At 35.8% G+C, this 16,142-nt stretch overlaps 1 protein-coding gene across 1 annotated transcript; it reads right to left on the reverse strand.

Moving 5' to 3' along the window:
• Nucleotides 1-3,392: 3,392 nt before the first annotated feature.
• LOC146457106 (uncharacterized) lies at nucleotides 3,393-15,478 on the reverse strand. The gene is made up of 4 exons (XM_085092387.1): nucleotides 15,408-15,478; nucleotides 6,075-6,282; nucleotides 4,923-5,032; nucleotides 3,393-3,587 (listed from the first exon to the last, which is right to left on the reverse strand). The coding sequence occupies exons 1-4, from the start codon at nucleotides 15,426-15,428 to the stop codon at nucleotides 3,393-3,395; spliced, it is 534 nt and encodes a 177-aa protein (XP_084948513.1). The 5' UTR covers nucleotides 15,429-15,478.
• Between the last annotated feature and the right edge of the window lie 664 nt (nucleotides 15,479-16,142).

Here is a 16,142-nt window from a genome sequence, read left to right on the forward strand (position 1 = left end):
AGTGACATGAGGGAGGGAGGGGGGGGGGGAGGGAGGGGGGGGGGGGGAGGGCCGGTTCCCGGGCGTAAGGACTACTCTGAACGTAGCTTTTTGTCGATGCCCGAGCAAACTTCTTGGCACCGTGCCTGGCTACGGGCGCTACCTCCAAGATAGCACTTGGCACAATTCCTGAGCACAGGTACTGGTCTGAACTGGATTTCGTCATTTTCCACGCTATTTCCTCATGCGTCCCTGTGATACAGTAACCAAAATGGCTAGTGTTAAATGTAAATCGACTAAACAGAACACGAACGCTCTTGGGCATCAAGGAGTCTGAACAACGTCCCGTTTACCCCGGGCACGGGGCCTTATCACCGGCACCTAGTAAGCCAATGAACAGGTCCCCAAGTGGGGTATAGGGCGAAGTAAAAAATCGACCATACGGCGTTCTGCTCGTCCGGCTCTCGCCCTATACCCCACTTGGGAGCCTTTTCACAGGCTCTCACCTAGTCTGAACTTGGTCTTTTCAGACATTAGGCGCTTGGTTTTATCGTATTGTGACTTGAGTACAGGCGTTTTTACTTTATATTTTTTTCGCTGTTGATTGATCTCGGTGTTTTGGTGCACTTTTGACTGTTTTTGTCCGGGGCCGGGGATTGACACTAGACCAGGCCTTATCTGTTTGGAAAGTTTCTTAACTTGAACATTCTCTAGCTGTACTCTGTTAACGACAATAAATGATAATAGTAAGCCTGATTTTTTATTTATCATGTGACGATTGAATAAAAATAGAAAACTTTTAAAATTAAATATTAAAAATATTGTGGCTTATGATAAAAAGAAAATACAAACAAACCAGAAAGTAAATTTCAGAGAAATCACTTAAACTAGATTTGCAATTTTTTTCTCAAACCGGAACACACACTTTTCACTCCCAGCAAAATCCATGACAAGAAAAATATATTGACAAGAAATGTTTTGAAATTTTAACCGAATTACTCGGCTATTGTTGGTACTTTGTTTTCGAAGTTACAAACCATGCAGAAACAAAACTTAATGCAAATTATGGCAGTACTAAGTGGTACATACGGTAGCAGATGATTACCACTCTTGTCATGTGTATTTAGACACCATTTCATATATCGAAAAAATCGAAAGAGGTCGAGTGGTACAGTCAATGATTAATGAGGCCCTTCTATTGTGCTGTAGAGGACTAAGCCAAGCTAAAACTTTTTGGTAAAATATGCTTGTCTCTGAATACGAGTATGACTTGGATGTACACAGTGTAAAGATTAGCTCCTAGTTAAGCTACGGGAGGCACGGTATAGAAGCCCAGAACCCTCTACACTGGAGCAAACAAAGAAGATTAAAAACACACATTGTTGCGGAAAACTAGGGTAGCGGTGTCGCCAGGGAATTCTAAGTTAGAGTAGTAACGAAGGGCTGACAAGAAGAGGGTTGCCCTTCTGAGAGGACAGTAGGACAGAATGCACTTCCCTGCCACAATTGTGTGAGCCCACTGATAGTGTAGCGAGAAGGGCGGGGGGGGGGGGGGTGGGGGGATGGTGGGCACAATTACCCTAAACCTAAAAGTATGGGGGGGGGGGGGTTATTCCTTTTTGTTTTCAGCCTTTTTTTTTTTCTTGAGGAGGGAGCGGGGGAGGGTTGGGGCGGTGGTATGGACTGCCATACCATTCAAGCTCCATTTGAATTAGCATTGAATTTAAACTACTGATCTACATAATAAGGATAGGATAGGATAAGTTTATTTATACACCGTTTTTCCATCAGGCTACTTAATTATCATTATCAACCAACTATCTATCTACCTACCTATGGTTACAAAAGTTAAAAATAATAAAACAAAGCTAAACAACAAATGCTCCTTTTCTTGGAGGCTGTGTTTAAAAATCTTCCTTATAACTGTGGCGTCTCAATAGATCATATTCGTATTCTCGGTATTGGACTGGATCAAGCTTGCAATGGAGGCTCTTGCGGGGGAATGTATTAGAAACTATTTGCATGTGAAAAGATTTCTCCGCATAAGCTAGTTCCAGTTCAATACTGAGAATACGAATACGGTCTATTTAGTCTTAAAATAATTCAAGGAAGTTGCTTATGTAATTCTATTGGTAAACTCTTCTACAACTAAGCTCCACTGTATGAGAAACTTTTCTTCAAATATTCCATGCGCGGTTGTGGAAGAGTTAGCATGTTTTCAGCATTCCTTAAATTATCAGAATTCAAATTATCGCGAAAAACAAAGCTTAATCTTGAATATTCTGGTGTCATCCCGTTTAAATTTTTATACATCATAATTGATTTCTGATCCAATTTTTGATGACAGAGTTTTTGCCACCCTAGTGCCCGAAGCAAATCATCCAAATACTATTATATCCAGCGGACATCAAAATGCAGGCTGCGCAATTATGAAGCTTTTGAAGCTTATCAGAAAGGCCTTTGTTACAATTTCCCCACACCTCATTACAATAATCAAAGTGAGGTTGAACAAGGCTATTATAAACATTGAATAAAATATTAAATGGCATTAGATGTCTTATGTGCTTAATTGCACCAATGGCTGAAGCAATCTTTTTAGAGATATTTTCAATATGAGATTCCCAATCTGAAGTTTGGTCGACGTAGACCCCAAGAGATTTGGTGATGCTACCTGTTCCACAGCCATGTCATTTAAAGCTAGAGAGGGTCTCTCTGATATATTCCATAACTTCTTCCTAGATGCAATTAGCATAAACTCCGTTTTTGTTAGGTTTAAAGTAAGCGTGTTGGCTGGTAACCAAGTGTACACTTTATTTAGATCATAATTAAGACAATTATTTAAATGGTTAACGTGATACCTAAGGCTATGGAAAGGACCACGAGGTCACAGATATTCATAAGTCGAAAAGGAGTCAAGTGGTACAGTAAACGATTTTTACAACACGTGTGAGTCTTGCTACTCCTTCGTTTTAAATCCAACTGTTTAAAGATGATATCACAGCTACCCTCTAGTTTGTCATTAAATGTGACATTTTGAGATGGTGAATTGAAACACGAGTGGGGGAAAGAGGTCACATATAGATCCTATGGAAGTAGCTTCTACTATGAAAGGTATTTTAACAAGCAGTGTATTATGGGATAGGTAATATAGAACGCACTGAGAAAAATGTTACGTGGAAATCAAGAATCAAGCCCAAGTCTTAGCATAAATAGGACTAGGATATTTGGTGTTTAGCCTAGATTAGGGTAACAAAAAAGGCGGATGAATACCTTCCAAAAATTCACTGAGTGCCCCCTCCCCCTCGCACACAGACACATATTGACCCCCTCCCCTCCAAAAAAAAAAAGGCAGTTACGCTTTTATCATTCAAATTTTTTTTATAGATTGCCATCAAGTTTACTCTAATTCATCATCAGGTTTTGATGAATCGGAGTCTTCGATTGCTGGGATTGACATCAATTAGATACAAGCCATCTCTTCCATCACAAAAACAAGTTAGATACAACCCACTAACACTGTGATTATAGGCGAAGAATTGTCGGTTGTGGTGAAATGCAGGCCTCTCCTTGAACAGGAACTCACCAGAAGCCGTATAGCAATCCTGTCTCTGTGAATTAATGAGATTAAACTCACTGAGAGTTACAAGAGAAATTGACACATGTAGCACTTAAAGAGATGATATTTGCTCATTTGCTTATGCGTAAATTGAGTCTGTCTAGAACGCAAATGTTCCATGAGAGGAAAAAAAATCCATCGTTGGGTAAACAAAATTAAGGGTAGTTCGCTATTTGTTTTCGAGGAAGAATTGAAATTGGAACGAACTTGACGAATTAAGTGCTTTTGCCCCAGTAAGGTTAACCCTTTAAGCCAACCATAAGCAAGTTATGCATTAGTCATTCCCAGCAGCGCCCATACGGTCTTTTCACCCTCCCCTCCCCCCTTTCTCCCCAACTTCTTCGCCTCAGTAGTTCCCGAGGATTACGATATTTATTAATCAAACCAACAAATGACCCACGGCGGGACCAACAAACTGTTCAAATGACCCATGGTACAAAACAATATTTGTTTGGTTTTGGCATACCTTCATTCTAATTAAAGCTAGTCACACCAACCTAAATCTCAGATAAAACTCATCCCTCTATATTGTGGATGTACAGTCTTATTTTTTTCCTCCGTAGATATAGTAAACATAACTTTGTCGTCTTTACCGATGAACTTATCATTGAAAGGAAGTAACATTGCTGTGCGGTGAAGAGATCACGAGCACTCAAATGTGCGGGCGGGCAGGGGAGGGGGAATGAATTGACTAAAGAGGTTCATTATTTCCCACTATTCTCATAAGTAGAGTTTAATTGTATACCAACAGGAATACTTAATAAAATTTAAAGGTGTAAGACACATTACATTTCCATTAGATTGAGCAGATCATGATATTGTTTTGAGACTGATTGGGTCTTTTCGTGGCCTTAAGGGTTGATGCCTTTGAAAGAAAGAAAATAGATCGAGGAGGGGCTTGCTCTTTGGATTTTTTTGTGAAAGTGTGCCGCACTGTTCTCCAATCGTCGGTCCTTTCTTTAGAGTAAAATAATTTTATAATTGCCAAATATCAATTTTACAACCCAGCCTCTAAAATCAATACCAATTTCCAGACCTGAACCAGCTGTTCCAAAAGTAAGTCGCCATCAGCTGGATAAAACCTATAAATCGAAATACTTTTTTTTTTTCCCACTAAATAGCATTTATCCGCTGGATAAAGCTATCTAATGGGTAAAACGTTTGCTCGTTTTCTGATTTTTGGAGTGGCACAAAGCTATAAACTAGCTTATGTAAGAAAGTCGCCACACCCCATCTGTCTAGTAGTTTATATCACGCTCTCACAATCACGGTTCGAGGTATATATGGAGATAAATAAAATTCGCATTCAACAGTTCTTTTCACTCACCTCGAAAACCGTATTGTTTCCGTTGATAACCTTTAGCGCATATTTCTTATCGTTCCAGCTCGTGAATTGAATGCACTGTCTTTTATCAGTCCGAGTTACGACCTCAAATCCTTGTAAAATAAACAATAAATAACTTACAAACTAATTAACTAAATAAATAACTGGTGGTCAAATATAATTTCCCAGCAAAAGTAAAAGTTGTTAGCCACTCCGACTGTTGGCAAAGTGAAAGCCGACGGAAAATCTTGAACAACAAGACATTGTCGTATAACTAAACTCAACCTAAAGGCTTGCATGGGAAACTTTCACTTTCTTGATTGTTTATGCTTTCAGTATTTAATTATGAGTCTCCGCTCGGAAATAAAATGAAAATGGAATGCGAAATCGGATACACAATTAGATATATTCCAATCAACTATAAAGTGGTTTAAGAGTGGTTTGTCGTAAAACCGAAAGTAAGTAATAAAAATACTCCAATCAATCACCATCCTTTGGAGATCCAGGAGAAGTTAGTCGGGTGGAAGGGATTTTCGTGGGCAAAAGTTAACTATAAGAAAGACAGAGCCCCTGGGCAATTACTCTTACTGGAGCTTAGTTCCAGAAGCATTTGAATTCCACACTTTTGATTGATAAGAGTAATTGCCCACGGGCTCTCCTGCTCAGGAGAGTACACTTTTGCCCACGAATATCCCTTCCACTCGACTAACTTCCCCTGCAACTCCGAGGATGATCAATCAAAAAAGGCGTGAACAACACAAGAGCCAATATGAACTAGTATCAAATACATGTAACCTGGTACCAAGGGCGAAAAAAAGACTGGCAGCAACTAACAATTTGTTTTGAATTTGCCTCCCTTAGGTTGAGTGCAGTAAGGCAAAACCAAAGCAAAACCGGTTTCGCCCCCGACTAAGATCGCTTTATCACAAGTGCTAGGAGCAAATTACAAGTGTACTAATGTAACCAAAGAAGCCAAGTCGTTGTCTGCAATATTTTCTTTCAGAACATATATCCATTCAACTTTCGTGCATTCGCTGGTTTTATCGTTCGTTACTTTGTATGTACTTTGTGACATTTACTTTATCATTCGTTTCTCTTGAAAACCTTTCTAATCGCTCTCAATTAGGACAATTAAACTAAGTTTGATTTACTTACTGGTCAGCGGATCATCTGTGTCTCGCCCGTTGCACTTTACTGGTAATTGTTCAGTATCGAAGTTGCTTGGCGACGTACTTGTGGAAACCCTTATAAGATTACCTCTGCAAGGTCTGTCCATGTCGTGGTGTTTCTCTCTCCAGAAGGAACTAAGGCTGAAAAGGTTTGACTGACCTTCCATGCCACCCAACAGAAGCATACCCGCAATCTTAAAGGGAAAAGCAATGAAAACATTTAGTTCATTGACTTAACTATTATGAACGACGAGAAGAGAATGCAATGACCGGAAAGAAGAACTATTTTTCAGTGCACAACGAGTAACCATAAGGTAGATTTTAAGCAATAATTATGTAGCAAGAAATGCCCCTGTTTTTTGTGGAATTGTACAGGTTCCATTGCAAATCATTAAATTGAAACTTAGTACACAAGTTTTCAACGGAACTATCAGGAGATTCATTAATACTTTTGGAATTATTTGCAAAAAAAAAATATATATATATATATATTACACACGGTGAAACAAGTGATAAGTGAAAGTCGCCGAATGAAAATACAAAGTTACTATAGGATATTATTGCATCCTAAATTGAACCGTGAGCCGTGAAAAGCATCGAATTCCCACTAAGAAAAACTCATTTTCATAGATTCTGTTCGCATCATAAGCTAAACGTCTTCAAGTGCAAATATGCAATTGCAATGTTGCAATTTTGCATAAGTAAGAACTCCCTGCTAGATTCTTCTCTATAGCACGTTATTCCCAATCCTTTGAAGATCAGTAAGTAAAACCTCACCTGCAGGTATTTGTATGATAAAAAATTTTTTGAGATACATAACACGTAGTTTGCTTGGGCCGTTAAGCTCGAAGATTGTTCTTAACTTTCATAAAAAAAAAAATTCTCTTAGGGCTAACTGCTAACTGATCCTATAAAAGAAACTTTAGAGAACCCCTGACCCTTTGTTGAGCCAATGAAAATGAAGAAAAATAAAGGCTCCAATTCCTAAACAATAGTTTTGGACTGCCCCAAATACAAAGATTTCTCCCTAAAAGCACTACCGATATGATGAGTTAAGACTAGAGATTATAGGCATCTTGTTAGTAATTACAGTTTTGTCGCATGAGGCATAAATTTAGAGACAAAAACATTTTCCCATTATGAAGAACTACTCCTACTCCCACCCTTAATATGATGTAAGCATTTTTGGCAAGCCCTATAAGTTTTGTTCTTCCATATCAAATTGTGATCTTAACTATTGCTACGTTAAGCTATACGCTGGGGATTAAAAATGGAACCCATGCAAGTGTCATACCTAAGATAAGGTCAAGGCCCCAAGTACAGAGGAGGACAAAATAAGGCTCAAAGCACGACAGCGAAAGTAAGACGTGTAGGAATAGGTGGTCATGAGCAATAAACTTTGGAATCGTGTGATTCTTCTTTACTACAGCAACGTAAGGCTGTAGAATCTGCAATGACACGGCGATATCGCGACAGCGTACTGATCTGGCGTAAGGACATCAGCATATATTTCTCACCTATTCTTTCTTTTTTTCTTTAACCAAAGAGTCACTTGATGACTAAATAAAGGTTTCCGTATCGTTTTCGTTTTCGATTCGTTTCGCTCCCTTTTAGCTTTCGTTTATTCTTAAAAGGAACAGTTTAATGATCTGCGATAGGAAAGGAGGGCTGACTTTGCAGCTAGAAAAGCTACATTTTGAAATGCTTTTTAATATCACTTTGCCTACATTTGGGCTACAAATTGTAAACGCATTAAATATGATCATTGACAATCATAGTATGTCGCCTTCCTTTTTGCTGGCTCCTACTGGAGCATAAATAGATCAAAATAAAATAGAAAAAAAATGTTTAAAAAATAAATGTACGCTCAAACATGTCAAACACGTTAGGTTGAAAAAACAGTATTTTGAAGAAATTTCAATGCTTTGGGCGTTTCCAGTCTTTACGACTTAAAAGTTCAAAGAAATGAATTACTGTTCGAACAAAACGAGCGACATGAGAACGCTAAAAAAATGTCCATACAGAAGACTACTCTCAAACTTCTGGTCACATTTCGCTGAGAAATTTTAACAGATTTTGCACCAAAAAGCGACAGTATCTTACTTAATTGAGTAAATGTACATCATTATAATTGTTTTTACCTATTATAACAATAACGATTGACCCCGCCATTTCCCTCCAGATTTTCAGCTACTCAGTATTGCAGATAAGCGAAAAGTCATTATGAGGTCACTCTATTTCAGATACCCACTTAAACGTAAAATGGCATTTAAAGTCATCGCAATATGTATTAGCGTATACTTGGCCTGGTCCACAAACATCCACTTTAGTGGAGTCCTCTATCTCTTTAATTTTCCTTTCTACTCATTGGATGTTTGACAGGAAATTGAAAATAACGCAAACCAAAATTATCATAAATCTACTCAAATAGCTGACGCATGTACACGAATCCATATCGAACATCTTGTTCCAGTTTGGTGGTCTCATCTGAAATTGAGTGGTTGATTATAACCCGCAAAGAATATCGTTAGAGGTTAATCTTACTCTTACAATATACAATACAACTCCATTCAGTGTGGTCAGTACACTAAGCTAAAAATTTATTCAGTTGAGATAGCTCAAAGCTTGTATACAGATATGCTACTATATACAAAATACAATTAAATTAAATGATATTTATAACTCCAGTAATTTAAAACATCATATTCTACAGATCAGTTGCTGTAGACTTTTAATAGCCTATTAAAGGTCACGCTAGCCTATTGTATGTATCGATAATTTTTCATAAAGTTCTTGGGGTTTTTTTGTTTTTCATTTTAGGTTTCAAGTAATTAAAAATATGGACCAACCGCAATTTTCTTTTTTTCTCTTTTTAGTAAATTTATCTTTCTACATTTGCGATATTTGGACAGGAAGTTCAAACCTAAATTATTACAAAAACACTCAGAGAACTTACGTATAAACACGAATGTCGTAAGTTTTCATCAAATGAGATAGCTTCTGAGAGAGTGTTGAGGTTGCATCTGAAATCGAGTGGATTATTTAATAACCCGGAAAAATATAGTCAATCTTACTCTTGGTAGTGTTCATACTCTATAGTTTAGTTGTGGTTGAGTTTTATTCAAATATTAAAAAAAAAAATTATATTTTATCACTTTATATAAGAAAACACGAAGACCTGAAGTTATGATACTTTTGGTTAGCTTTCTCTAACTGCACTTCAAATACACTGTGAACTTGCCTCACAGTCAAATCCTACAGAGAACGTCCTCGACTTTGGTGATTGTGCTAACAATATAAAGTTTTAAAGAGTTCATCGTATTTGTAAAGCGAAACCGAATAAGCCAAGAGCAATAATTGCAGGATTATTGCGTTTATCTGACCGAGAAAGGAGATTGAGATCTTTAAAGAAACTTTAAAGTCTTAGGAGACTATCCTCAAGAGATCATCATCAGACGGCGGGCGCAGATGTTAAAGCCCGTGGGAGCAAAGAAAATCGAAATAAAAAAAAAAAAAAAGAAAAAGATCCTTCAAAGAAAAGGAACCAGACAATTGTTTTGTTGGAAAATGATTGCAATTTAGAAGTTATATGTGCGTTACTTACAGCAAGAAAATTGACTTTAACCCATACAAATGTTAATTTTAAAATCATTAAGTGCTTAAGAGATTCGGGATCGAAACAAAAGAAAAGCCATTCTTTTTTTTCGTGGTTGCAAAAACAGCAAGCCTACGTAACCTTTCTAAAAGAGACTCACAACACGCCTGAAGTTTACAGCATTTTTTTTTTGTTTAATGTGTGTTGTATATGTGTTTATTCTGAATCTGACGAGAATAAGCCGCGAAAGGACTACTTATATAACAGGCAGTTTAGGACGGCAAACAAGTATTTGGTTGATTAGGAAAACTTTTCACTTGTAAAAGCTTAACGTTAATATAACTGTAAAAGGAAAAAAAAAAAAAAAGAATTAGAGACATACATACATACATACATACATACATACATACATACATACATACATACATACATACATACATACATACATACATACATATCCTTTATTTATACACAATAGTGTTTAAAGCTCAGAGTTTGTGGGATGGTGTGAAAATAATTACAATATGAAACTATACGTCTAAAATAGTGATAACATTACTTAAAAAACACAACTACCATGGCAAAAGTAAAAAATATATATTTAATTAGTTTCTATGAAAGAGAAATGTTTAAATGTGTTCGCGTATTTACATGTAAATAATTGACTACAATAATTAAGGCATAAAATGCAAAAACATATATCAATCTTCCTTTTTTTATAACCGCGAAAGTCACTAGAGTATGTGTAAGCTTAATTTCCCAGGTAAATAAAAATATCTGTTATTTATCAAGAGGAAATTATTCTGGGAAAATCATTTTTATCCAGGGTAGTGTAGCCTCAACTATTATTCACATAATATGACTAAACAAAACAAAATTATTATGCAACCTCATAATTAAGAAAAAAAAAACCAACTTTACAATTAAGGCAAACAGCGAGTTTTGAAAACAATGTGGAAGTCGTTGCCGTTCTTAAACAAATATCACTAACGATGGGCTTTTTTTTTGTTAATTTAAGAAACACCCAAAAGCCCAAGACCAAACCGCAAGTGCGTAAGTGATATTGCGTACATTCTATGTGAAGTCTGTTCAATACCAAAATACACGAATGGAGCTAAATTTTGAGATATTACTAGTCTTTGTTTTGAGGTTAGCAGGAGTGTTAACTCTCCTCTTACTCAATTGCAAATATTACGTTACCCTGGATTAGATGACAGTATTACGCTAGTTGAAAATTTTGAGAATACTCTATTTAAGTACGAAGTTGGGACTATAAAAGTGATATAATATTGAGGAGGTATTTGAGGTCACTTATAGAATAACATAAAAAATGGTCATCTCGGTGTACTTGTTGGGTAAATATGTCGCTCTAAATCGATAATCTACATGAGTGCAATCGATAAAATTCTCTTACTTGTTATATAGCTCGCATTTATCCAAAACCTATACAAGTCAATTATCATTAAGCTTTAATTCAACCAAAAAGCTTTTAAAAAGGTGACATCGGTTTGTCTCACTACTTCAGTAAATCAAACATAGGCCAGTATTACCTAAACTACTTTTCCAACAATTTAAGACAACTGATGTCTTCTTATGTTAAGGCCTGCCTGACTCGTAGTGGGAACAATAAAATTTCTCAGTGATTGAATGATTTTAGCACACTAAGAAAGAAAACAAGATAAGAACACCGAGGCTTATAAGCGGAAGCCCAAGTATAGATTCGCCAAAAAATTCTCCATCATGCTTAACTGTGTATGCCGTAAAGAATATTATGTTTTGTTCGTCAGCTGAAAAATAAATAAACAAATTCCGAGAGTTGGTAGTTACGGAAAACTCATGAAGATGCCTTAAACCCTTTTTGTTATCATCAATGTCAAGAAGTCATATCTGAATTTAAAAATAAAAACTATTCGATACTGAGACTAAATATCATGACCTCAGCATATATTTCAGGCCTTCCGTGTTCTTGGATGCCTCGGATGTGTTGTCTTTTAAACAGCTAACCTCGCCGCTTTTTTTCTTCTGTCTTCCCTTCTTTACTTTGAATTTTAATTATTGTAATTAAAGACTTTTTAGAACACTTTTTTTTATCAAAGTATCAAACTCTGAAATCTATAGAAGTCATCACATCACATCACTTGGCTCGCAAGTGCACAAATCGTGGAAATAGAACGGAAACTGCTTTTGGGCTTTAACTGATTTAGCCCAAATTCTCTCACGTATTATATAACTGCATTAGAAAGCTCTCTCGATACAATTTTTTGAGTGACCATACCTCACTTCTTTTTTTTAAACCAGCTCTTAGATAGTCCTTCTCAGTACTAATCGATGGCATATTAACGCCAGTTATTGAATTTGAAGTTTTTCAGGATTCATATTTTGTTAACATCGACACAACCATGGCGACCATTAACCAAAACCTTCCAGGTCAGTAAATTATATACAGATTTTTTGCGTAATCCCGATTTCTATTACATATGCAACCACCCAATCCTTGAACAATGGTATATGAAAAAATGAATACACAAGGGTAGAATAATTACCGTATGTTCGATTTCAAGTAAATCACTAAAACATTTTAAAACTGAATATTTGTATAGGTAATAGCATGGCTTGTAGTGGTATTTGGTAGTAATATCGCTAGTAAGATTTCGAAATTGAGAAGTCATAATAACATTTTTAAATCAGGGTGTACGATATTCCGCCATGATTGTCATATCGTTTTCCGTAATACCTTTCTATTCTTTTACATATAATAAGTATGTACAACATAATAATCACGAAAGAATTCCGTACGCATTAAAAGGAATATGTATTAACATATTATAGTAACGTCCGTTTAGACGTTCTCTTTATACGTCTTATTTGTCGTTGCATTAAAAAGTGTTCCAGAAAATCGATTTCAATACAATTTTAGGGCAAAAATGTTAACATCATCAAGTATGCGTGGTGAAGATTTGAAAAAATCTATCCGGCCGTTTCTAAGAAAAAAAATCAAAATTACATGAATTCTTAGGCAAGCAATATTAAAGTAAGAAATTGGTTCTCAAGCTGGCAGCAGTAAAAACCAGCAGGGCTTTTGTTGGGTCAAACAATAGCTTCAAAACACAGCTGAATACTATTTTCTAGTCATTAAAAAAAAAAAAAAAAACATTCTTTAGTTTCTGTTTTTTATTTACCTTTATCATACGAACTCTATAGTTTGAACTGATTTGCGATTTAAATCAAACGTACATAATTATTTCATTCTTGCATATTTTGATTGCCATACAGCACTGTCCAAGAATTTGGTATAAGTTTTTCTAATTCAAATCTATAAGGTGCAAAATTCACCATTAACTGATTTCGATTATTTTGTTCTTCGCCGTCATGGTAATATCGATTTTGCCAATATACACATTCTTCTAAACTTCAATCCAATGCTAATCACTGGTGTAAATATCACATCGATCGATAAAGAAGAAGACTACCCAGTAGCTGTTTAAAAAAGGGAGGTATGGTCCCTCAAAAATCTGTAGCGAGCCACTGTTTAACGTCTGGCAAGGTTGACAATTGAATTTGCGTTTGCTTTCATGTATATGGAATAATTTCCCGCAAATCGCTGACTTGTGGTTTTTATCGCGACCGGAATACGCTTCACGCAGGCTTAAAAACAAAAACCCTAAAGGTATGTTAATCTGTTGTTACTTTACGCGATTCAATCTACAGCCTGACATTTGTTGAGTATGGAACTTATTGCATGAAGTTAAGAATTATGCTCATTACTATATATATGATTTTCGTTCAAAGCGATGTTGGGCTTGTTGACGTTCCTATAAAGTAGTTTTTTATAATTTCGTGTAAACGACTCTAAGACAAAATTATCAAACAAAAGTTAGCCCTTAAACTCTAAACAGATCGCCTTTATTTTGTTTTCAAAAGCGACATTATTTGTTTTACTCAATGCTGCTAACTCACCACTAGTGAAGCCGTGGATCGTCAAGGCTGATTTAGACGGTACAGCTTTTTTTGCGACAGGATGGGTGTGTTAATCACACTTTCAACTTCCTTGCGATTGTTACGCACGACGAGTAAAATTAAAAGCTGTATGCATTTAAAACAAGCCGAACAGTGAGAGTTAGTTGTACAAAATTGTTCGCAAGAAGCCAGCAGCGTATGCTAAAGAAGGTGCACACGTAAAGCCTGATCAAAACACCACTTTGCAATCACGCTTTATTGTCGAAAGATGATCAAACCGCAACGGTGAACTCGAAAATGAAACTGAAGAGCATAATGAAAAAAAATATATATGTATATTATAGAGCCAGTAACAGAATGATCAACCCATGGAATTAGATCCCGCTTTCATTTAGACTGTTTACACAAAAACAATATTATGTTGTTGAGCTTCATGTACAGAGTTATATCATTATGCAAGGCACAGAACCTCTACACATCTCTTAATTAAGATGGTAATGCCAAGATTCATAAGCAAGTTAAAATAAACGATAAAACTGAACAACGTTTCGGAGTCGTCATGACGCCATTATAAAACTAAAAAAAACCTTACTTTTAATTTCAATATTACATTGGAAATTGCTTCCCAAGCACAATCAAGAATGAGCAATATCTTCAGACTAGTGAACAACTCAATATGCCAAAGTTAACGAATATTAATGTCTACTTACCCTTCAAGATGGACTTTTTTTAACTATGCTAAATAATAAGAACATTAATAATAATGATTTCTTTTTCAAAATCTATTCTAAATATAATAAAATAAAAATAAAAAAAAAAATGTCTCTTTATAGAAACAGTGAAAGTGTAAAAACAGCAAATATGTTTAAGGGGCGAAGTTTGAATGTAGCCAATAACATTTTTCAAGTTAAAAGTTCATTGTTTTAATTTTGTAGATTAAAGTTGCTGAGTGAGATAATATATACGTACATTTCATTTAACTTTAGGAAACATAACTTCACTCAAATTGAGTCTGACTGACCTTCGTTTCACTGATGGCCTCAGTTCTTTATAAATTGCATATCATATAGAACTAGAAAATACCGACAGATCTGGTTTTTTTTTTTTTTTTTTTTTTCACCTTTTTGAGCACCAGAGAGTCATGTGGAATCAGGCTGGTTTTTCAACCCCATGTTGCTGCAAGTGGTTTCACATTAATGACTTTGAGAGGTTTTTTTCTTTTTAATTTCATTTTTAAAGTAATTTTAACCACCGAGGCAAGGAAAGAGTTAGAATAACACCAACTGATAGGAACAATCAGATTTGTCGTCTTAGCCGTTGAAACGAGGTAACCGAGTAATCGAAAATATATCGCTTTTCCAGCCCGTCTAATCGTCCGCTAAATAAATTTTGAAATTTTTATTTGGAATGTTCTTTTATGATCTACGGCTCATCCTTGACCTTGTGAAAACAATTAGTCTCCAAGAAACGTCGATTTTTGACATATTTTAGGAACAAAGCCTTCCGAATTGGTATTTCTTTCCAACCCGTTCTCGAAAGAAAAAAAGAATGGTAGGAGGAACTAGAAAATTGTCACCACAGTGCACGGACAAGCAGTTTGAATTGGTAATGACGTCTGTTAAGCTGGCTCCTCCTTAGATCTCTGTTCAATTTAAACTTTCAGTAACTAAATTAACTACTTTTCTAATGGAGTTTGGAAAAGCAAACAATCTTAGTAGTATAAAATGAAATGATTGAATATGTTGCATATGCGTTGTTTTTACTTACTGTAAAGAGAATAGACTTCATCGTATCCTTTCTGTCCGGTTTTCGATACAGGCGTCAGAAGAACTGATCAGTAATTCCCCGATAGGTAAATCATCTTGCATTTATATGCTGCATTTATTTACTGTATATATTATTGTATATTGACATCTACCGGTCTTCTCAAACTATGTATAAATATTGATGTATAAATAATGATTTAGTTTAAAGGGAATGTTAGCTATGGGAACCAAGCCTTTGTATTGTGACAGTAGTAAAAGCAAAACAATTGTTTTAAAATCGTTACAAATATGAGATTTTTTTTAATAAGGATATAGCCCTTACGCTTGCTTTTACTTTTTCAATTAGAAAATTGCTCCCACGCATCCTTTACCGCAAAACGTTTATTTAACAACTAATTGCTGACTAATCAACTTTACGTGCAGTCATGACGGAAACAACTGTACTTCAAAAGCTGTAACCGGCATTGTTTAAATCCCATATTTGTTTTTTTAGAGCAACTTGAGTCAGTTATATAGGAACAAGTTTGACCCCACATTTAATCGTATTCTATGAAAGTGTTTAACTTCAAAAATCAAGAAGCGAATTTTGTTTCCAGAGTCTTTTAGCCGAAGAATAACTTTTGGGTCTGAAAAAGCCAAATGTGACATTTCAATCAAATGAAAGTCTAGTTCAAATATTGGCCCAATTTCAGGAAAAAGTGGCCAATTTCTATATCGGACACTCTGACAGCAGAGC

This window comes from Pavona decussata, unplaced genomic scaffold (assembly GCF_977016875.1).
Source record: "Pavona decussata unplaced genomic scaffold, jaPavDecu1.1 SCAFFOLD_248, whole genome shotgun sequence".
Classification (NCBI taxonomy): Eukaryota; Metazoa; Cnidaria; class Anthozoa; order Scleractinia; family Agariciidae; genus Pavona; species Pavona decussata.

Bases quoted from the DNA above. Each gene is read 5' to 3' on its own strand.
- LOC146457106 (XM_085092387.1), bottom strand. From the start codon at position 15,428: ATGAAGTCTATTCTCTTTACA. The intron at 5,033-6,074 runs GTAAGTAAATCA...TTATTTTACAAG, and splicing joins CACAGATGATCCGCTGACCA to GATTTGAGGTCGTAACTCGG. The intron at 3,588-4,922 runs GTGAGTGAAAAG...ATTAATTCACAG, and splicing joins GAAACAATACGGTTTTCGAG to AGACAGGATTGCTATACGGC.